Source organism: Aotus nancymaae, unplaced genomic scaffold (assembly GCF_030222135.1).
Source record: "Aotus nancymaae isolate 86718 unplaced genomic scaffold, 86718_ANA_hifiasm-v0.15.2.pri h1tg000039l, whole genome shotgun sequence".
Classification (NCBI taxonomy): Eukaryota; Metazoa; Chordata; class Mammalia; order Primates; family Aotidae; genus Aotus; species Aotus nancymaae.
In genome coordinates, this window is record NW_026988453.1 from 4,136,405 (window position 1) to 4,159,087 (window position 22,683).

General features: G+C 54.2%; 2 protein-coding genes across 8 annotated transcripts in view; one reads left to right on the forward strand and one right to left on the reverse strand.

Moving 5' to 3' along the window:
• The first annotated feature begins 1,086 nt into the window (after positions 1-1,086).
• On the forward strand, positions 1,087-12,068 carry LOC105722202 (maestro heat-like repeat-containing protein family member 2A). 4 transcript variants are annotated; one of them, XR_010336476.1, is made up of 9 exons: positions 1,087-1,231; positions 1,384-1,520; positions 2,107-2,283; positions 2,918-3,076; positions 4,167-4,268; positions 10,452-10,554; positions 10,938-11,040; positions 11,127-11,186; positions 11,786-11,804. XR_010336476.1 is itself a non-coding variant. In XM_064360187.1 (8 exons), the coding sequence occupies exons 2-8, from the start codon at positions 1,488-1,490 to the stop codon at positions 11,935-11,937; spliced, it is 786 nt and encodes a 261-aa protein (XP_064216257.1). In that variant the 5' UTR covers positions 1,087-1,231; positions 1,384-1,487; the 3' UTR covers positions 11,938-12,068. The 4 variants fall into 4 exon arrangements, 3 of the variants coding, with proteins under 3 accessions (XP_064216257.1, XP_012314964.2, XP_064216258.1); XM_064360187.1 differs by lacking the exon at positions 10,938-11,040 and having other exon boundaries at positions 11,786-12,068; XM_012459541.2 differs by lacking the exon at positions 11,786-11,804 and having other exon boundaries at positions 11,105-11,186.
• Positions 12,069-15,715: 3,647 nt separating this feature from the next.
• Positions 15,716-22,683, reverse strand: part of KIF21B (kinesin family member 21B) — a 53,599-nt gene continuing 46,631 nt past the window's right edge. For 2 of the 4 annotated variants that reach the window (XM_012459538.3, XM_012459537.3), the window contains 3 exons: positions 22,446-22,616; positions 20,995-21,194; positions 15,716-19,866 (listed from right to left, as the gene is read on the reverse strand). In XM_012459538.3, coding sequence (XP_012314961.1) covers positions 19,809-19,866; positions 20,995-21,194; positions 22,446-22,616 — 429 coding nt within the window. In that variant the 3' untranslated portion in view covers positions 15,716-19,808. Of the gene's footprint in view, positions 19,867-20,308; positions 20,494-20,994; positions 21,195-22,445; positions 22,617-22,683 lie in introns of those variants that run through there. The other 2 variants (XM_012459536.3, XM_012459535.3) reach the window with 1 other exon arrangement.

Consider the following 22,683-nt stretch of genomic DNA (forward strand, 5'->3'; position numbering starts at 1 on the left):
CAGATGATTCCCCCACTCGGCCTCCCAAAGTGCTGGGATTACAGGCATGAGCCACCACACCCAGCTGGAGCAACTCCAGAAGATGACATGCTGGTCTCTTTCCTTCTAGGACCTTCGGTCAACCCAACACATTTTCCACATCCAACATTCCTCACCAATGGGATTCTCTGGAGTGGGGTCAGCACCCACTGCCCTTCCCTCAACTACATTACACTTATTCCCTACATTTTTCTCTTGTATTGCTATACCCACCTTTTCCCGTTAAACACACACACACACACACACCCCCCATGTTCCCCTCCCATCTGCTCACTGAAGTTCTCTTTATTTAAGTTCAGCTCCAGTTTTACCTCTTTCATAAACCTTTCCTAGATAGAGCAATACCTGTTTATAATAACTTTTTACTGGCTTTGAATTTCTGTAGTATCGTTATTGCCTTGAAATGTTCAATAGGTGGTTCGTGTACCTAAGTCTTGACTCTCCAGCTGAATTGCTAGGATCTTTGAGGGCGGAGTGCATTTCTTACTTTTATCTTCTACAGTTTCCCTTATCAAGAATGCTTAAGGGGGCCGGGTGTGGTGGCTCATGCCTGTAATCCCAGCACTTTGGGAAGTGAGGTGGGGGTATCATCTGAGGTCAGGAGTTTGAGATCAGCCAGACCAACATGGTGTAACCTGTCTTTACTCAAAATACAAAATTAGCTGGGTAGGGTGGCACATGCCTGTAATCCCAGCTACTGGGGAAGCTGAGGGAGGAGAATAGCTTGAACCTGGGAGGTGGAGGTTGCAGTGAGCCAAGATCGTGCCACTGCACTCCAGCCTGGGTGACAGAGCGAGACTCTGTCTCAAAAAAAAAAAAAAATGTTTAAGGGGCCAGGTGCGGTGGATCATGCCTGTAATCCCAGCACTTTGGGAGGCCAAATGGGTGGATCACCTGAGGTCGGGAGTTCAATACCAGCGTGGTCAACATGGTGAAACCCCATCTCTACTAAAAGATACAAAAATTAGCTGGGTGTGGTGGCACACGCCTGTAGTCCCAGTTACTCAGTAGTCCCACCTACTCAGGAGACTGAGGCAGGAGAATTGCTTGAACCCTGGAGGCAGAGGTTGCAGTGAGCCGAGATCACACCATTGCACTCTAGCCTAGGCAACAGAGCAAGACTCCTTCTTGGAAAAAAAAACAATGCTTAAGGAAAACTTGGAGAATGAATATATGACTTCTGGAATGACAGGTACGAATTTACACTTTAACTAAGCTTTGGCCTCTCTACCAATTCTAAACCCCTGAGAACATTTCCCTACTAGTGAGTAGGAACCCAGATCCAAAGTCATTGAGGATTTTTTTCTCCTTGCCCGCCTGTCTTTCTTGGTCTCCCTTCCGCAGCTGCTCCGGTGCCCAGATGTGGCAGCCGTAGTGGATGACATCACCACCTGCATTCAAACTGGTTCAAGAGTGAGGAGCCAGCCACAGTGAAGCTGTTGCTGCAGATGCTGGAGGTCTTCACGAAGCATGAAAACATGGTGAAATGGGGCAGGGGCCACGGCTGTGCTCTCAGGAGACGTTGTCACCAGGGCAAGGAACATCTGGTGTGTCCAGTTATAGATAGGGTGGGACGCACTCTTGTGATCAGAGAGCAAATCCTCATGAGGCCAGCTCACCACAGACAGGAGTTGGAGCTGGAGCCAGTCACAATTTCTCCTTCCCAGGAAAGGTCTCCTGAGGAAGTTTTCCCATGGGTCATTTCAGAGAACAGGCCAAGCTAACCCCAGGATCTCATACGTGTCATCCAGGTCCCTTGGAGATTGCTGTTGTCATCAGGGATGAGAAAGGCAGCAGAGATGGAAACTTATGGTGTAGTGGGAGGAGGGGGCCTCCTCTGTCCTCTCCCCGTTTCTCATGATGGGCACAAAGTATCTCCCCAAATGTCCTCCTGGGCAGCTCATTCCAACTGCTACCCAGATGCTGGACCAGTCCCTGCTCCAGAATGAAAAAGCAGAAGAATGTGGTGTTCATTTGTGGGGCTGAATTGACTTGAAATGAGAATTCCTTGGCTTGGCAGGAGTCATTTCCTCAGCTCCCCGTTCCCTGAGCCGCTGTTGCCCGCAGGTCAGACGGCTCCGCATTCTCCAGCCCTACGTGCTGAACTGCTGCTACTCCTCGAACAGTGACATCGTGCTGGAGACTCTGCTGGTGCTGAAGAATCTCCTGAGCCACCTCACCTGGCAGCACTCATCCTCCTTCCTGATCCAGCTCACCTTCACCCTGGTGCCCTTCTTTGAGGAGGTGAAGGCCTCTCTGGGGTCATTTTCTTTCTCTAGGCATCTGTAAAATAAGAAAGTTGGCTGGGTGTGGTGGCACACACCTATAATCCCAGCACTTTGGGAGGCTAAGGCAGGTGGCTTATGTGAGACCAGGAGTTCAAGACCAGCCTGGGCAACAGGCTGAGACCCTGAGACCCTGTTCTAACAACAACAGCAATACATCAGCTGAGTGTGGTGGTAGGTGCTTGTGGCCCCAGCTACTTGGGAGGCTGAGGCAGGAGGATTGCTTAAGCCCAGGAGGTCAAGGCTGCAGTGAGCTGTGATCAGGCCATGCACTCCAGCCTGGGTGACAGACTGAGACCCTGTCTCAAAAAAAAAAAAAAAAAACACCCACACAGAGTTGGCAGAATGATTCAAGGCCCTTCATCTTGAATATGACACCATTCTGTAGGGCCTGCTAGCTTCTGCCTTCCTTGTATCTTTCTGACAGGGTGAGATGGAGCGAGAAAACAGACCACAGCCGGCGGGGATCAGAGCAGGTCACGTGAGGGAGGGAATGCACACGGGAGTGTGGGGTTGGTGGGGTGGAGCTCGGGACCCCCTGACCCTGGGCGGCCGGGTGAAAAGACAGACACAGAGGTGTCTTCCCCACACAGGTGTCGGAGCATCTGCGGTTGGCAGCCTTTGAGATCTATGGGAGTGTCTTGGCCAAGGTCAAGAAGAGGAGCCTCGTCTTCCCCTTGAAGCATCAGATCCTCAACGTGCTAGTCCCCCTAGTGCTCCACCTGCAGGACGTGAATTCCCACGTGGCTCTGGTGAGAGGCCAGGCCATGGAGCCTGGTCTTCAGTCCCTGTTTTCATGGGAGGTAAATGCTAAGCATGTTGAGTGCTTAGGCAGGGCTGTGGCAGGACTGGATGGTGCTGAAGGAGTCAAGTAGTCCCGGACCTTGCAGAGTTTCAGGGAGTGACTAGAGACTGACAGATGCTTGCACTGAAGTTTTCTCCAGCGTCTGGCTCCATCTGATTGGCTGCTGACTCCCAGTGGTGTTATTCCCAGGAGGAGAGTCTCATCGACAGGCACCAGTCCCTCTCTCTGCTTCCCTGCCTGTGGCTCCAGGCGCCCCCCTCCACGCTGCTGTTTGCATACTCTCTGCCTGTGAACGGAGACAGGGCTCCCTGGGCCGGGAAGCCCCTGTGGGAGGCAGTGTGGTGGGCAGAACAGAGACGGCCTAGAACTGGCCTTCTTTCTGGAATGAATGAGTCCAGCTTTGAGCCCAGGAGCCCCAGGAACGTGAATTGCAGCTTCAACACTTGAAGACTGGCTGACTTACTCTGTGACAGGACACCTTGTTTCCACAGAGCAGGCTACTTTGTCATCACTGAGGCCTCTTAGGCGCATCTGAGGCCGGCTGGGCAAGCGATTGAATGGGGATATTATCTTTGTGCGGGAGAGTCCCACCGGTGAACTCAGCCGTGGTATCCCGACAGAGCCAGCCCTGATTTAGAACAGTGACCACCCAGTTGGGGGATTAAGACTTTGGGGAAATTTGTTTTCAGAGAGACTGTTTTGTGGGGTGGAGGGGGGGCAAGGGCGGGGGCGTGGGAAGCCATGTGGCCAGTGAATAAGGCTCTGAGCTGGATAGTTCCAGTGCGCTGGGTCTCAGTGTTACACCACAGCAACTGGGAAAATGTTAGAACTGTAATTTTTAAACTTCTCATTAGTGGGAAAAGGAGGGTGTAAGTAGAGCCACGCTGCCCGGACCCCTGCCTTTTCCCTAAGATTCACCAGCATTTCCGTCCCATTGAGGCTGAATGTGATGCTGCTCGTCTCTGTTCTTTGCACCCTCCGTGTCCTTGCCCAGGCCCACTCCCCAGCTCCTCATGCCGAGCCTCCTTCTCTCCCAGATTTGCTGGTCTGCGCTCTGCCACACAGCTGCTGTGCTGGGCTGGTCAAAGCTGAAAGCAGTATTTGCAGAGAAAGATGTGTGGAACATTCTCGGAGCCCTGGTAAGCCAGCAACTTGCTCACCTTCTGCCCCTATGCGAGGGAAGGTGGCATCCCCAGCAGTCTAGGTCCTTTTCCTGCAGCTCTGGGGTTTGCAGCAGTAGGGGCAGTGGCAGCAGCAACAGTTCAATGATGAGATATCATTAAGCATCTACTTTGTGCTCGGCACCTAGATATGGTTCCTGCCCCCCCCTTGCTTCCTGTGTGAATTGGTGAGCTAGGCACACAAGCAGGGAATCTCAGCATACCTTGGGAAGGGCAAAGGAGGGGTACCCAGCACAGTCTGGGAGTCGAAGGAAGGCTTCCTGGAAGAGGTGTCATCTTCAGAAGGAGAAATGGAAGGCAGGGTAACACTTAGGCGAAGGGAAGGAATCAAGAATGCAGGCCAAGGTGATGCTGTACCCAGGGGTGTGGAGCAAAGCACTCACTCTATTCCAGGGACTTTGCACACATTATCTGGTATGATTTGATCCTCACAACCATCCTGAGAAATAAGGGCAGAAGGGCCTGGTGTGTGGGGAGTTATTAATATAAGTGCCTTGGAATCATTAGAGCAGGGCAGAAAAGGCAAATGCTGGCTGAGTGCAGTGGCTCACGCCTGTAATCTCAGCACTTTGGGAGGCCAAGGCGGGTGAATCACGAGGTCAGGAGTTCGAGACCAGCCTGGCCAACATGGTGAAACCCCATCTCTACTAAAAATACAAAAATTAGCCAGGCATGGTGGCAGGCGCCTGTAATCCCAGCTACTCAGGAGGCTGAGGCAGAGAATTGCTTAAACCTGGGAGACGGAGGTTGCAGTGAATCAAGATTGCACCACTGCACTCCAGCCTGGGAGACGGAGTTTGCAGTGAATCAAGATTGCACCACTGCACTCCAGCCTGGGTGACAGAGTACGACTCCGTCTCAGAGAAAAAAAAAAAAAAAGAGCAAAGGCCTGCGAGGCCACGCAGGAAACACCAACCAGAGATCAGACTGGGTGGCCCGGAAGAGAACGTTAGGCCCCGAGGCCCAGCGCAAGCAGCCTTCTCAGCGTGACCAGACACCACACATCACTGTCACAACACACATTCAGTAGCACCGCCTTTACTCTCCTAAAGGGAAATTCATAAATAATATCCTCTACCTTTGCGTATTTCCAAAATAAGTAATATAATGCCCTAACTCCAAAGGAAAAATGAAAGTAATCTACAACAAAATAATCTGTATCAATATATGGAACACAATGCAGCAAAACACAGCATAATAATAGAACATAAATACTATATGTAAATGCTTGGGCCCAGTTACTTTATTTTGTGTTTTTTTTTTTCAAGACGGAGTCTTGAAGCCCAGGCTGGAGTGCAGTGGTGCGATCTCGGCTCACTGCAACCTCCACCTCCTCCCGGGTTCAAGCGATTCTCCTGTCTCAGACTCCTGAGTAGCTGGGATTACAAGCGCCTGCCACCAGGCCTGGCTAATTTTTGTATTTTTAGTGGAGACGGGGTTTCCTCATATTGGCCAGGCTGGTCTCGAACTCGTGACCTCAGATGATGCAGCTGCCTCAGCATCCCGAAGTTCTGGGATTATAGGTGTAAGCCACTGCGCCCTGCCAGGGCCTAGTTACTTAAGAAGACAATGATGTGCATGAATCCTTGCCCCTCTTCAGGGAATCACTGTGAATGGATCCGCTACAAATGCAGAATGATATAGGAGCATTGTGTTGGAGACTCAAATATCACAAGAAGGATTGCCGTTGGTGATGGGACTTCCAAAATGATGAATCATTTCTGGTGACTTTCTGAACAAGATTAAGTACAGTCTTTTTTTTTTTTCCTTTTTTGAGATGGAGTTTCGCTCTTGTTACCCAGGCTGGAGTGCAATGGCGCGATCTCGGCTCACCGCAACCTCTGCCTCCTGGGTTCAGGCAATTCTCCTGCCTCAGCCTCCTGAGTAGCTGGGATTACAGGCACGCACCACCATGCCCAGATATTTTTTTGTATTTTTAGTAGAGACGGGGTTTCACCATGTTGACCAGGATGGTCTCGATCTCTTGACCTCGTGATCCACCCGTCTCGGCCTCCCAAAGTGCTGGGATTACAGGCGTGAGCCACCGCGTCCGGCAAGTATAGTCTTTGATGTCTATTGCAGATGCATTCCTAGAAAATCCAGTATGTAGTTGAACTGTGAAAAAATACTCCGTTGGCCAGACGTGGTGGCTGATGCCTGTAATCCCAGCACTTTGAGAGGCTGAGGCAGGCAGATCATGAGGTCAAGAGATCGAGACCATCCTGGCCAACATGGTGAAACCTTGTTTCTACTAAAAATAGAAAAATTAGCTGGGCATGGTGGCATGCGCCTGTAGTCCCAGCTACTCAGGAGGCTGAGGTAGGAAAATCACTTGAACCTGGGATGTGGAGGTTGCAGTGAGCCAAAATTGTGCCACTGCATTCCAGCCTGGGTGGCAGAGCCAGACTGTGTCAAAAAAAAAAAAGTATTCTGTTTTCTAAAAAAGCCAAGTTCTAGGCATGGATTATTATAAGTAGGGTTTTGATAGACATAAATGTATAATGGGATATTAGAAACTGGTGTACCCCGTCATCATTTTGAAAACATAAACATCTCCCAGTTTCATAATTTCCTCCACATAGTACAGTCCCCAGCTGAGAACTGACCAACTGTTTCTATGAGAGAAGTGGCTCAGGGTTAAGAGAAGCAGGAAATCCATGCCAGGTGCGGTGGCTCACACCCGTAATCCCAGCACTTTGGGAGGCCAAGGTGGGCATGTCACTTGAGGCCAGGAGTTTGAAACCAGCCTGGCCAACATGGGGAAACCCCATCTCTACTAAAAATACAAAAATTAGCCAGGCGAGGTGGCAGGCACCTGTAATCCCAGCTACTCAGGAGGCTGAGGCAGGAGAATTGCTTGAACCTGGGACTTGGAGGTTGCAGTGAGCCAAGATTATGTCACTGCGCTCCAGCCTGGATGACAGAGCAAAAGTCTGTCTCAAAAAATAAATTTTTTTATTTTAAAAAGAAGAAGCAGGAAATCCTGATTTGGGGTGAAATTTCCTGCATTAATGTTTGCAAATAATTTAAAATGTAAGCTATTATGTAGATCGAACAAAAAAAAATATCTTCAGGTGCTTTTGTTCATAGACTGCCAGTGTGCAGTCCAGGCAGCAGATGCCAAGCAGGAGGCAGGAGGCTGGGCCACGCTGTGCTGTGGCGGTTTGGGCCCAGTGAGGACTGGGACTTGCGGCTGTAGGCAAGGGAAGTCGTTGAAGCATTTTGAGCAAACAGGTAGTATGGTCAGAGAGCCGTGCATTTCACACAAATCACGGAAGCTACAAATCAGAGAAACGTCCCCAACGGAGGGAATTGGAGGCTGTGCTGAGAGTGTCTGGGGAGAGACGGAGTCAGGAAGACAAAGACACGGGCGGGACTAGCCAGTTGTGGAGATCGATACGATGTGAACTGTGGAAGTACAAGTTGAGAGGCTTCTGATGTGGATACACGCTGGTGTCCCAGACTGGGGTCAGAAATACAAAGGGAGGAACAGGTGTGGAGGGGAGGGTGGTGGCGTGCTTTTGTGCACGGAGACCTTGTAAAATCAGTGAGAACGCGAGGTAGATAGGTGTCGCTGAAGCTTGGAAGACAGGGCTGTTTGGTGAGCGCCGAGCAGCCTGCTGGGTGGTAGATGGACATTGCAGCCCTGAGCGCAGATGTGCTCTCCTAAGGACACTGTGTGGTGGGGGCAGCATAGGAGTCAACATGGAGATCCCAGGAGACACCAGTTCCAAGGATCCAACAGAGAAGACGAGGAAAGGAAATCTGGCAGAAAGTCAAAGGAGGGCAACGAGAGAGGAGGGTTGTGGTCACCTAGGAAGGACCATGACCAGTTTCAGGAAGCAATCAAGGGTGCAAAAACCCCCGAGGGTTTCTTGCGTAACTTCAAAAGACTGGAGAGAAGAGCAGGCAGACTAGGCTCAGCCTTCCCACCTCCTTCAACCCCAGCAGAGCCCTTCTTCTTTTTCCTCTTCCTCTTCTCATTTTCCTTCTCTTCCTCCTCCTCTTCCGCCTTCTTGTCACCCAGGCTGGAGTGTAGTGGCGTGATCTCAGCTCACCGCAACCTCTGCCTCCCGGGTTCAAGCCATTCTCCTGCCTCAGCCTCTTGAGTAGCTGGGACTACAGGTGCATGCCACCAAGTCTGGCTGATTTTTGTATTTTTAGTAGAGACAGGGTTTCACCATGTTGGCCAGGATGGTCTTGATCTGAAGCCCAGGCTGGAGTGCAGTGGCGCTATCTCAGCTCACCGCAACCTCCACCTCCCAGGTTCAAGAGATCCCCTCCCCCTCCCCCTCCCCCTCCTCCTCTCCTTCTCCCTCCCCCACTCCATCCCTCCTTCCGTCCCTCCCTCCCTCCCACCCTCCCTTCCTTCTTCTTCCTCCTCCTCCACCTCCTCCTCCTTCTCCCCCTCCCCTCCTCCTCCTCCTTCTTCTCCACTACCCCTCTTCTCCTTCTCCTCCTTCTTTTTCTGCCACTTCCACTTCCTCTTCCTCTTCTTCTCCCCCCTCCTCTTCCTCTTCTTCTTTCTTCTCCTCCTCCTCCTTCTTCTTTCTTCTTCTTTCTTCCTTCTTCTCAGGGTCTTGCCATGTTACCGGGGCTAGTCTGTAACTCCTGAGCTCAAGTGATCCTCCTGCCTTGGCTTTCCAAAGTGCTGGGTTTACAGGTTTGGGATATTGGGTTACCAGTAAAGATTTCTACTTGAAGAAAAGATCCTGACAAAAGAAGTTGGGGCAAACCATGGATGTAGCCTTCTGTTTTAAGAACCGACTGCAGAGGGAAAAAGGAGGGTTAGGATCGGAGCTAGGAAGGAGATGCAGGAGACGGGGCTTGGGTTAGTGGTTGTTGCAAAGGGAAGGACACACCATCCTTTGAACCTTCAAGGGTGGAAGTCTGAGGAACGCAGAAGGGGCTGCATTCCTAGGCAGGCGACGGAAGGTATGAAAACACTGAATTACAGGCAGCACTGCTAGGCTCTGTTTATTTTTATTTATTTCTTTTAAGTATTTTATTTTATTTTATATATTTATTTTTTTAGAGACAGGGTCTGGCTCTGTCACTCAGGCTGGCGTGCAGCAGCGCCACGTCAGCTCACTGCAACCTCTGCCTCCTGAGTTCAAGCGATTCTCCTGCCTCAGCCTCCTGAGTAACTAGGTGTATAGGCATGTGCCACCACGCCCAGCTAACTTCTGTATTTTAGTAGATATAGGGTTTCACTGTGTTGTCCAGACTGGTCTTGAACTCCCAAGCTCAGGCGATCTGCCTGCTTTAGCCTCTGAAAGTGCTGGGATTACAGGCGGGAACCACTGTGGCTGGCCTCTTTTAAAAATTTTAGATTCGGGGGTATGTGTGCAGGCTTGTTCCATGGGTGTACTGCGTGATGCTGAGGTTTGTTCTAACATTTCCATCCCCACCAAGTGAATGCACTCCATGGGTAGTTCTTCAACCCTTGCCCCACTCCCTCCCTCCCCCTCCTCTTTTTTGAAATTCTCAGTGTTCATTGTTCCCATCTTTGTGTTCATGTGACTAAGGCTCTGCTTAAACAGAATTCTGCAGGCATGATCTTCTGCAACCTAAAGCCTATGACCTGGAGATTGAAGGTTTAAGATAAGACAGAAATAAACGGGATTTAAACAATAGGCTTCACTCTTCTATTTTTTTTTTTATAAAGACGGGGTTTCACCATGTTGGTCAGGCTGGTCTTGAACTCCTGACTTCAGGTGATCTGCCCGCCTTGGCCTTTCAAAGTGCTTGGATTACAGGCGTGAGGCACTACACCCGGCCTCACTCCTCTATTATTGGGAGTAGGAGAGAAAAAAATGTATGAGCCAAACACTGGGGCCAGTCTATGAGTTTCACACTCAAACTGAGTCAAGGCCAGGGAGTGTGATCCCTGCGGCATGGCCACTCCTGGGGCCAGTCTATGAGTTTCACGCTCAAACTGAGTCAAGGCCAGGGAGTGTGATCCCTGCGGCATGGCCAGTCCAGGAAGGCTTCATGAAAGAAAGAAGATTTCAGGAGCTGGGGTAGGAGGGGATGGAGATGGCGAAGGTTTTGATGGATTTTTGCACTCAGGGGATGGCTCCAGTGTAATCTGAAAACTGTCCGAGGGTCCCTTCCATAATCTGACCTCTCTTGTTACAGCTGGAGCAGGAGACGAACAAAGCCCTCTGGTTTCTGAAGCAGTGTGTGGTGCGCTTCGGCAGCCCCCAGGTTCCCGTCCGCAGGGCAGCTGTGTGGTTTGCAGGTATGGCCTTTCGTCTTCTGGGAGCCACTTTGTCCTTGTTGTAGGGTCCCTTAAGCAGACTGAGCACCCAAGACATGAGGAAAGACAGAACCCATGGGGATTTTGTTGGGGGTTGGGAGTGGAGGTGGGAGTGCCTACCTGAGCCTCCTGCTCCCTCCCCTGTAGGAAGCTCCTAGTTGGGTTGGGTGCTCACCTTCCTACAGCAGAATGTGCCAAGTCCTAGGAGACCAGTCAACAGAGAGCCAAAGGGTAGGGCATCGGGGTCTGGGAGCTACTCAGTGGGGGCAGTTCAGAGGTAGGTGGGGGACTGCCTCAGATTACCCCAGGGAAGAGCTCTTCGGGGAGAGGCGTGTCCGCTCCTTCACCCAGCCCAATTTGCTTAGAACCCTTCAGAGAAGCAAGGGAACACAAGTTCAACTTGGTGGGAAAAGTCCAAACCTGAGGCTGGTGGCCAAGGGAGGGGAAGACAAGAAAAAGGAGGGAATGGTGAGTGTTTTGGGAGGGGGACACCTGCAGCCAGGGCCCCGCTGATTCCTTGTGGGGCTCTCAGGTGCCTCTGTGTGCCCCTGTAGGCCAGATTCTCCAAACCCTCGACTTGGAAGAGATGGATGAAATTGACGAGGCGCACACAGGTGAGTGGCAGCCCGGGCTCCTCCTCCTTGCGTCTTTTGGCAGCACCAGCGTTGGGAAGGAATGCTCAGAAGTTAGGAACAACGGGCAGATGGCCTCACAAAAATGATCATCCAGAAGAGCGAAGAGGCAGACTCATCCCCAAGGCGCTTCAGTTTTGAGGTGCCGGTCAGAGCCCCCTGCCCCATGTTCACTCACACCCTCGCCACCACGGAGCCCAGCCAGCAGCCAGGAGGGTCCCTTGGGCTTCTCGTGGGAGAGACAGCATTGGGCCCCCATGTGTGGTTGAGTCCCTGGCTGCAGAGGACTTCATACACAGCTATTCTATGGGGAAGAGGGGATGCAGGGCCGGGGGGGCCAGTGGAGAGGAGTGAGGGGTTGGTAATGGGTGCAGGGTGAGGAGCACGTGGGCCTCGCATCGCCCTGTGTGCATGGCGGCTGTGTGGTCTTGCCTGTGACGGAGCACTGTGGACTCCCAGAAGAAACTCTTGCTCAAAGTTTCAAATCCGCCAGTCCTGACCCCATGGCCCGGTACCTCTCTGCACCGCAGGGCCTAGGCCCTCCTGCCCAGCCCACTAGCCTTTCTATGTCTTTGTTGCAGCTCTAAGACACATGCAGAGGGACTCTGACCCCACGGTCAGCTGCCTCACCACGCAGACTTTCTATATCCTGGACGCCAAGAAGAAGCTGCTACTGGCTAAGCAACCCCCATCCTGCTTCTCCAGGAGGAGACCCCGAAGGCGCTACTTCTGAGCCTGCATCCTTGAGTCTTAGATGTAGGCCTGGTCATTAGACCCTGTGACGATGGGGCCAGATTCCTGGGTCCTGTACTAGAAATGGAGGTGTATCCCTGCAGAATCTTCGTCATAAAAGGAAAAAGCATGCACCTTTGTGAAAATAGCTATCGTGTTATCTTTCCAGTCAATTCTTGGCCTTCTGGGGTAGAGCCACTTGTGAGCTGCCTTTTCTCCAACAAACATCTGGGTCTGGGCTGACCTCTCCTGCTCCGCCTCTCTGTTCCCTTCTCCCATTCAGACACGTGGTCTGAGGCCAGAGCAAGCAGTTTCTTTTGAACCAACTTCAACCATGAGCCGTGGGGAAAGTAATGTTGGCACGCATGAGGTGTTCTAGAACGCAGTTCTGAGAGTCAGCAAGAGTCTACTCTGGTGGGTTGAAGCAGGAGAGTGATTTATTAAAGCTTTGTCAGTGAGCTCACAAAACATCCTGGAAAATTGGAGAGTTTGGGTAACACAGAGCCAGGGACAGCGCTGCTCTATAGAAAACCACCATGGCAGGCCGGGCGCGGTGGCTCACGCCTGTAATCCCAGCACTTTGGGAGGCCGAGGCGGGTGGATCACGTGGTCAAGAGATTGAGACCATCTTGGTCAACATGGTGAAACCCCATCTCTACTAAAAATACAAAAATTAGCTGGGCATGGTGGTACATGCCTGTAATTCCAGCTACTTGAGAGGCTGAGGCAGGAGAATTGCTTGAACCCAGGAGGCGGAGGTTGTGGTGAGCTGAGATTGAGCCATGGCACTCCAGCCTGGGTAACAAGAGCAAAACTCTGTCTCAAAAAAAAAAAAAAAAAAAAAAAATGGAAAACCACCAAGGCTGGCCCTGGCACAGCCCAAACCACACCCCAAGTGTCCACACTGAGGCCCGGATGCTTGCCCTGCAGTGCCCCGCCTCTGCCAGGGCAGTTTTGCTTTGTTATAAGCAATGATAAAAGGTAGCTCTTATTCAAAACTTATTAACAGGTCAAGTGCATTGGGGTGAAGCCCACCTCATAGACTGTTCTGACACCCCCACAAGCCACCCCCTCACTGTGGTCCAGCATGACGTAACAAATACGAGGAAATGAATGCATGGAAAGCAGTGGCTTCAGGGCCATCTCTGTCCCAGGGTGATTTTGGCCAACTCCGTGGGCCTCTCCGGGCCTTCACTCTGTAAAATGTAAATGTGTAAACTGAGAGAGTTGGAAAACATTATCTTTGTTTTTAAAACTCAACTTCGCTGGGTGCGGTGGCTCACGCCTGTAATCCCAGCACTTTGGGAGGCCCAGACAGGAGGATCACAAGGTCAGGAGTTTGAGACCAGCCTGACCAACAAGGTGAAACCCTGTCTCTACTAAAAATACAAAAATTAGCTGGGCGCAGGTGGTACGCTCCTGTAATCCCAGCTACTCAGGAAGCTGAGGCAGGAGAATCGCTTGAATCCAGGAGGTGGAGGTTTCAGAGAGCCGAGATTGCGCCACTGCACTCCAGCCTGGCGACACAGTGAGACTCTGTCTCAAAAAAAGAAAAAGAAAAAAAAACTCAACTTCAGTGGCTGAGGAAAAATCACCCCTTAAGATGCCACCTAGTTCTGACAATGAATGGCTCTTACCAAATTCCGAGAGGTGCTATTCCCTTGTGCCTGGGAAAGTTGCCTCATAGCTTATATCCTAAATGGGATTTTTCTTGACAATTTCTTGCTTTCCAAATTTTCTAAAGTAAGCAGATATTATGCATGTAATCTGGAAACAAAACAACACCCCACATTAAAAGAAGAGTCTCTTAACCCTCTGTTCCTGTCCCCCACCACACCCTGCAAGAGCCTTGGCATCCTCGAGAGACAGGGTGACCTGCATTTGGAAAAATTACCTTGTGCTGTGAAACTTCTTAGGGGGTATGGGGAGGAGCACAGTGGCAGGGAGGAACCAGCTGGCTGGAGTCCACTCCAGGGCCGGCCCCTGACCAGTTCCTCAGCGGCCGGTCTCTGGGTCTCGCCCACACACCCTGCCCAGCCTGCAGCTGGCTGTGGCCAGGTGTCACTCCCTGCAGTTCACAGTGGACTCTGTCCCACTGTCAAGCAGCATCCCATGTAAAATATGGGCCTGTGGGGATAGAGGGTGGGGCGGGGAGTGGCATGGGTAATGCCAGGTCAGCCAGCCAAAACAGCTATCCAAAAGAAGCCACCCTGCTCCCGGGGCAGGCAGCTCTGTGCCCGCCAGCAGGGCTGGCAAGTCAGGGCAACTCTGCCCACTTGCGTCTCCCTCCATGGCTCAGGGTCCCTCTCTCACTCGCCAAGGCCCTTCTGTTTGAGGACTGGAAGCCTCTCTGGAGGAAACCTTCCCCAGGAAGCCCTCGCCCTCCCACCCACGGTGACTTCTGCCTCCTACAGACTCCAGGAATTCCCTGGCCAGAGCACCCGTCCCAGCCATAAGTCTGGACACGCAGCGGGGGACTCGTGCAGGCTGAGGAAGGAAGCAATTTGGTTTTATATTTGGGTAACAAAGCAAAGAGAGACCCTATTGTATTTCTGACATAAAAATCAGAAATTAAGCTTTTTTTTTTTTGTAGACAGAGTGTTGCTCTGTTGCCCAGGTTGGAGTGCAGTGGTACAATCTCAGCTCACTGCAACCTCTGCCTCCCAGGTTCAAGTGATTCTCCGGCCTCAGCCTCCTGAATAGCTGGGACTACAGGTGCATGCCATCACACCTGGCTAATTTTTTATATTTTTTTGTAGAGACAAGGTTTCACTGTGTTAGCCAGGATGGTCTCGATTTCCTGACCTCGTGATCCGCCTACCTCAGCCTCCCAAAGTGCTAGGATTACAGGCGTGAGCTACCACGCCTGGCCAGAAGTTAAGCTTTTTAATCAGTCACGGTCTGTGATGAAGATTTGGATTCTCCCCGAGGGGCCTCTCTGCAGAGGGGATGGGCCGGAATCTCCGGGAGTTGGTGAAACAATTCGTGGTTATCAAAAGGGAATATGGGTTCTTAAAGACTGAAAAGCACTGATCTAGAAAAAAAATCCTGGCCAGGCATGGCGGCTCACTCTTGTAATCCCGGCACTTTGGGAGGCTGAGATGGGAGGAGGGCTTGAGCCCAGTAGTTAAGAGACCAGTGTGGGCAACATAGTGAGACCACATCTCTATTAAACAAATAATAATAATGACCTTTGTGGAGCTGTTTTCTCCTATGATCTTTTTATAGTCTTGCCTTTCCATAAGTGGCAAGGGACTGAGACATGTCTGCGTGCACCACAGCGCAGCGCAGCCCTGGGGAGGCGTGTGTTACATTAGCCAAAGGCAAAGGCTGCTGTGGTCAGGCAGCTCTAGATGCAGATCCCAGCTCTGTCCTTACTAGCTGTGATCCTGGGTAAACCACTTCCATCCTGAGACCTTTCTCATTTCATAAAATGAGACTGTTACCTGTCACACAGGGCAGTGAAGACACAATGAAAACTGCTCTGAACAGTGCCTAGAATATAGTAGGTGGGCCAGAAATGCTGCCCACTCTCCTGGCTGCTGCACCAGCCCCCGGAGGCAGTATCAGGAGCCTGGAGGAGAATGTGACGCTCTCAAAGCTCTCTGCTTCCTAAATGGTGAAGCCCCAAACTCACAGCTCAGGAAGTTCTCATCAGGCTGGGCCCAGCCGCAGAGGCCTGCTGTACCCACTCACCCACTCACCCTGCCACCCCGCAACCCACTCCCTCTCCAGATGCCCCAGCCAAAAGTCAGCAGCCCCCCAGAGGGGGCTCCATGGACATTGGTCATTCAGGTTTTATTTATGACAACTTAGAACACTCACATCCAATCTAGGAACAGAAATGTACAACGTGAGGCTTAAATAACTTTCATACACTATGTACAGCCATTGGCAGAGGTACAAAACATATATACACCTTGTGCCAGCCACATCTCGGGGGGCGGCAGGAGCCAGATGAAACCCTGCAGCCTGGGCAGGGCGCGATTACTGGAAGAGCTGGTGGCAGGGCAGGGCCCCGATTCATCTCAGGGGTCTTCTCTGACCCTCAGCTCTTGGTGGAGCAGTTTCTACTTCCTACTTCCCTGCAAGGCCCTCAGGACATGGTTCACAGGACTCAACTAGGGTGTGGTGGGGGCTTCAAGATCATGAGTGCTGGGGATGGGGCAGGGGACAGAACAAAGATGTCAAAGAAGAAACAGAACTTTCCCTGCACAATTTGTCCTCGCACATGAGGGCAGGGAAGGATCTGGGAGTCGGGAGAGGAGGGCCAGGCCCAGGAAGGCCTGCGCGGCAGCGGCCGCTGACCAGGAGGCTATGCCAAGGGAGGAGAGCAGCACAGCCGCCTGTTTGGGATGGCAAAGCAACACACCCCCCAGGACCAGGACGGCCTGTGAGGAGAAACGCACTGCTCCTGCAGGGTGGCCTCTGCCCACACACACACAATGGCGAACAGACAGGGCACAAGCAACAACCAGGGGCTATGCCCGCTCCCAGCCTGGACATCGGGGATGCGGAGAGCTGGCAGGGCAAAGCAGCGTGAGGTTCCCTAACTTCACCGCGGCTGCCTGCCTGTCTCCACCACATCAGGCATAGGAGAAAGTCCCAGCGACCTCGCCTTTTCCTCATGCGGTTTTGTGCTTTAAACTGTCCTCTGCCCAGGCCACACTGCCCCGGACTGGCAGCAGGGCTGGACAGCTGAGGGTGAAGGGTTTTCTAAGCTGCGTCTGGGGTGAGGCCGCTCCCGGACCCACAGCTGTCCCTTCCTAAGGGGCTGACCACCTCAAAGGCTCGGGTGTGCCAGCCTCCTCCTGTCAGCCTTTCCTCCTTTCTTGGAAATCTTGCAAGGCAACTCCAGGCGCTGCCTTTGAGAGTTCCGGCTGCCTCAGAGGAGTTAGTCACTCACAGGAAAGCAAATACTGACGTGGCTGATGGTGAGGACGGGCCCTGGCACAGGACTGTGCTGAAGAGACCCGAGGGCAGAGGGGACGAGACTCCTATCCGGGGAACCCGCTCAGAAGCTTCACAAGCGGGGCTTGACCCAAGAGACGGAGAATCTGAGTCCAAGCTCCTTAGGCTCACTGGCGCTAGGACCCAGCCTGAACTCAGGCAGTTAAAGATTTGGGGGGCGGGTTTAGAGAGGACTTTGCTCCTGCTCCCACAGCGGAAAGATGTGGCGGGGCCTGATGGGGCTCAGCCTCAAGTCTTAAGATGGGCACAGAAGGGCACGAAGTAAGATGACGAATCCCAGAATTAGGACAAGCCATGGGCCAAGGCCTGGTCTGAGCAAGGACAGACCCCTGTCCCAGATATGGCCGTCCCCAACCTCACTTTGGACAGAGCCAGGCTGGGAGGAGCCTCCGGGGGGCCGGGTCTGCCCAGCGTGCCTGCGGGACCCTGCCATTGTGCTCAGTCACACCATTTTGTGCTTCCAACACTTAGGGCGCTTGTGCAGTGAGTGGAGCTGGGGGCCTGCCCCCTAACTATGGACCTTGGACATCCCTGAGTGGGCAGAGACTCCAACTCTCACGGAGTACAACTCGGGGTGTCTCAGGGATGTCGGGCTCAGGGCTCCCCAAGGACTTCAAGTTTACAGAGTCAATGACACATGCCAGGACAGCAGAGCCTGCCCCGCTGTGAGGTAGCTGACCCATGGGAAACAGCAGAAAACGGGCAATGATGATGAGCACCTCTCGCGGGGCCAAAAGATCACACGTGGTGCAAGACCAGGCCTTGCAGCTACAGTGCAGTGCCCCAGGTGGGGCGTCCCCGGCCCGTGCAGGAGCTCGGGGGACAGAGTCTTATGTGTTTCTATAGCTTGTAAACAGTCATGCGGACGGATTCTTTCTTACAGGTTGCAAGGTCAAAACTTTCTGTTCAGGTAGGGAGGGACGGAGAGGAGAAAGAGATTCGCGGCCACATCTCAGAGCTAAAGGGGTCACCCAGCACCTCCGGGGTGGCCAGAGGAAGAAGGATCTCCAGTCATTGCAGACAGACTGTCCAGGTCCCGGGAGACCAGCATCCGAGGGGTTCTCCTTCCTGCCATCAGCTGCCCCAGACTTCAATACCACATCCAGCAGGGCCAGCACCAGCAGGTCAGCCTTCTTCGCCTCTGTGGCAGCTCGGAGGAGGGCACAGGGAAGCGACCAGGCCTCACACAGCTTCCACTGGGGCCTGCCTCCCCCCAACACTGGGCACTACATAGAGAGGGCTCCAGGTGCCCTGGCCCAAGACGGAGAGGAGCCACGGGCAGAAACACAGAGCCACCTCCGGAGTCCAAACGTCACTGTGTCCTCTGAAGTGAGTGGGGGCTGGCTCCTGGCTCCCAGACTGAAGCCAGGAAGCACAAGACCAGTGAAGCAACGGAAAAACAGGGTGGGTGGCTTTGGGTGGGGGTGGGGCAGGGGAGAGGGATGGCGCTTAGTCCCTCCCAAGGCCCACTCCTGTAATTCCAGAGTTTCCCCAACAGGGGGTGCCCGAACACTGATTTAGCAACCTCCCTGGAGCTCTGCGTTCCCAGCCCTGGGGCAGAGAAACTCTGCCAACTCCCTCTTCCTGGATCATCTCCTGCAAGGGAGGGCCTGCGCTCCATGCCATTTTTAAGGCTGAAAATGTGTCTCCTGAATAACCAGAGACAAAGAAGCTGGAGAGACTTCCTCCTCCCCTGCCTAGTGCAGTGCCCAGCACATGTGCCTGGCCCAGCTGGGGAATGGAGGGCTGGGGAGGGACAGGGACCAGAGTGCTGGGTCATCCTCCCCATCTGAGCTGCTTCCCAGCAGACACAGCCCCCATGCTGCTTCCTACATGGCCCACGCAGGACTCTGGGGCAGAACCCTGGGGCCTGGGCTGTGGGGTGAGCGCCCCCGCCTTCCCGGGGGCGCTGGGCACGAGATGTTGAAAGTGAGAAGACACATGTGGTGCCACGGGCATGGCTGGTGTAAGGCTGCCCAGTACGGGTGCCAGGCCCCGGGACGGAGGAAGGCACTGAGCGTCAGGCGGCCTAGAGGCCAAGGGTAAGCTAGAAGGCTCCCTGGGGGCTATGTTGGGGGCTGCAGAGTCGAAGGAACTGTTCCCTCCTCCGCAAAGCAGAGGAGGCGGCCCTGGAGGGCCGGGGCAGCAGACTCCTTTCGGGATTTCTGGCCCCCAAGAGCTGAGGAAGAGAATATGTGGGAAGAAACTTCAAGTCAGTTTCCAGGAGGCAACAGCAAAAAATAAAAATAAAAAAATAATAAATAACTGAAGTATTTCTGACCATCTCCCCAAAGGAATCTTTCTAGCAGCTCCACCTTGGTCCCATCTGAAGGGATGTTGGGAACTGTTGGGCCAGCTGGGACTCTCTGCGGGTGGCCAGAGGTTAAGGGTTAGCTGCAAGGCCCAGCCGCCCACACCTGGTTTCCTTAGCTACCTGAGGACTATCTTTTTGGGCTCAGAGGCAGGTGCAGTGATTTAGAGGCTGGGCTGGGAGATGTGGGGAGGCCAGCTCCTCAGAGGGCAGGATGGGGCCGGGCTGCTGCGCCTCCCCACCGGGCCCCACCTCTGGGCCAAAGGCCTGGAAAGGGGGCAGAGCCGGTTCAGCAGGAGACAATGTGGCCAGGACTGCAGGGAGAGGAACAAGGAAAGATAATGCCCTTTGGCTTCACAGCTTAATTTCCTCCCCAGCCTCTCTCTCACCCAGAGGCTCCTGAGAAGCAGGGGAGGGACGGAGGGAACAGTGTCCTGTGGGAAGGCCAAGGGAGAGGGAGGAGGGCAGGAGTGGGGGCCACGCCCTCTGTCCCCAGGGCAGCCGGCCCCATCGGCTAGGTCACAGCTTCCCTTCCATGCTGTCCAGGCTGCTGGGGTCGAGGGTCCAGGGGCATCCCTCTGACCTCACTCCTAGGGTGGGATGCTGTGGGGTAACCGCCGGACACTCCAGAACTTCACCGTCAGGTCACTGGGGTGGAGGACAAAGTTAGGGGGTGTGGGTCAGCTCTTGTAGTGGGCTCGGCTGTCTGCCCCCAAAAGTAGAGGATGAACTGGATTCCCCAAACTCCCCAAATGTGGTTGGAGCTGGGAGGCAAGCATCGCTTATGGGGAGGTGGGCTGCAGGTGGTGGGGCGCTGGGCAGATGGAGAGGCCTGTGCACTCAGAGGCCCCCGGAGGAGTTTTGTCATGGGTTTTCTTTTTTTATTTTTTTGGTGTTTTGTTTTGTCCAGGCCTGAAGGCTCCCCGCTCTGCTCCCTGCTCCCTGGCACCCATCTCCTGGGGGCCTGTCCCACTGTTCATGCTCGGGGGAGGACGGTGGGAGCAGGAGGGACGGGTGGGGCACCTCTCTGGGCCAGGCAGGACAGGAAGGGAGAGGAAGAAGGAGGAGTAAAATAATCTCATACCGTTAAGAAGCAGCTCAGATCGAAGTGGGGAAAGAGAGGGAAAAGGAAAGAGGGGAAGAATGAGAGAGGAGACAGGGAGAGACGGGGAGGGTCAGGGCATGGTGGTGGCGCGGCCCTTTATGGCCAGGACTCGGCGAGGAAGGCAGGGGGTGAGTCCAGGGACGTAATTCCACAACTTTACCCGGCAGTCACTGTGGGCGGAGAGAGGCGAGGACAGAGGGGAGAGGCAGGAGGAGATAAGAAGGGGAAGGGAGAGAAGGGAAAAGTCGGAACGAGAAAGAAAGCCGTGTGAGTAGCACCCCATGGGACAGAGGGCCTGGTGCTCCCCACGCAGGGGGCGAGCTGGGGGTGGTCTGAGGACTGGCAGGGCTGCTCTGTGCTCTGAGAGATACCTGGACCAGGAAGACAGCCAGGGCAGGTGGGAGGGTAGGAAAGGCTTGGAGACAAGCGGGCAAGGCCTGGCCCGGGGCCCAGTACCTTCCTCCTCCTCCCCTGCCTAGCACAGCGCCCAGCACATGGTGGGCATCCAGTGAAGTTTGGCATGGGCTAGGTATGCAGACGAGGCCACGGTGGAATCTGTTCTGTGAACTGAGCCTGCGGGGACAGCTGCAGGGCCCTGAGCCTCCCAGCCTCCCCTGCCCACACCAGGAGATGAGGGGGAGCAGAGGCAGACCTCTCTGTCCAGCACTCACCTGGAAGCTGTGAAGATGTGCTTGGCATTGGTGCAGATGGCATTGATGGGGCTGTCGTGGCCCTTGATCTCACCGATGGGCGTGAAGTTGTCCACGTTCCAGACCTTGATGACGCCTGCACGGCAGGCGCTCAGCAGCATGGGGCGGCCTGGGACGAAGGCCAGGGCGCACACCCAGTCCTTGTGCGCGTTGGGGATTTGCTGTGGGAGGATCAGGGCTGGTGAGGGCTGGGGGGCTGTGAGGGAGAGGACCTGCCCCAGGGCCCCTCCTGCTAGTAGCAGAGCTATTTCCAGGCTCCCCCGGCCCGTAGACCTGCCACACAGGCAGGCGACACTGGTTCCAGGAGCCATACTGGGGTGGCCTGTGCTGTGGGCTTCATGGGACCAGAGATGGGTCCCTTTGCTCTGCTTTCCAGGTTCAAGCCTGAGATCCTGCCCTGGCGGAGAACCTTCAGCCCTCACATGGGTCAGGCTAAAACAGAAACGCTCCCAGGAAAGGAACGGGGTAACTGAGCTTCACTTTCAAACCCAAGAGCTGAGAGCAAAGGCTTTTCTGAAAGCAGGCTGCCTGAAGGGGAGGTGGGGCATCAGGAGAGGCCCAGGGTAGGCAAGGGAGGATGGACACAGAGGAGGAAGATGAAGAACAGGAGGGTTTGGGAAGCTCTGAAAGCCATCTGGCCTGGGGATCTGTGGGTCCCAGCCCCAGGGTCTCCAAGGCCCTGCATGGGCTCAGGAATCACCCCACCCTAGTCTGCCCTCTCCCCTTCCTTCTGACCTGGATGAGCTCCTGCTGGTCTAGCCACCCCCCCATTCTGCCCGCTCCCTTTCCTCCTGACCCGGATGAGCTCCTGCTGGTCTAGCCACACCCCTCAATCTGCCCTCTCCCTTTCCTCCTGACCCGGATGAGCTCCTGCTGGTCTAGCCACCCCCCTAATCTGCCCTCTCCCTTTCCTCCTGACCCGGATGAGCTCCTGCTGGTCTAGCCACGCCCCCCAATCTGCCCTCTCCCCTTCCTCCTGACCTGGATGAGCTCCTGCTGGTCTAGCCACGCCCCCCAATCTGCCCTCTCCTCTTCCTCCTGACCTGGATGAGTTCCTGCTGGTCTAGCCACCCCCCCAATCTGCCCTCTCCCCTTCCTCCTGACCTGGATGAGTTCCTGCTGGTCTAGCCACCCCCCCAATCTGCCCTCTCCCCTTCCTCCTGACCCGGATGAGCTCCTGCTGGTCTAGCCACCCCCCCCAATCTGCCCTCTCCCTTTCCTCCTGACCCGGATGAGTTCCTGCTGGTCTAGCCACGCCCCCCAATCTGCCCTCTCCCCTTCCTCCTGACCCGGATGAGCTCCTGCTGGTCTAGCCATGCCCCCCAATCTACCCTCTCCCCTTCCTCCTGACCCGGATGAGTTCCTGCTGGTCTAGCCACCCCCCCATTCTGCCCTCTCCCCTTCCTCCCGACCTGGATGAGCTCCTGCTGGTCTAGGTCCCACTTCTTGATGCCGTTATCTCGGGAGCCGCTGAACAGGATGTCTCCCTGGATGGCCAGACACTCGATGCCGTCGTAGTGCGGGGGCTCAAAGTTGTGGGTGGGGCCGATGGTGCCTGTCACACACTCGCCCAGCTCGAACAGCTGTGGGAGGAGGGGCCAGGAGGGAGGAGGGAAGGCAGGACCTGCAGCACCGTGGACCCAGAGGCCT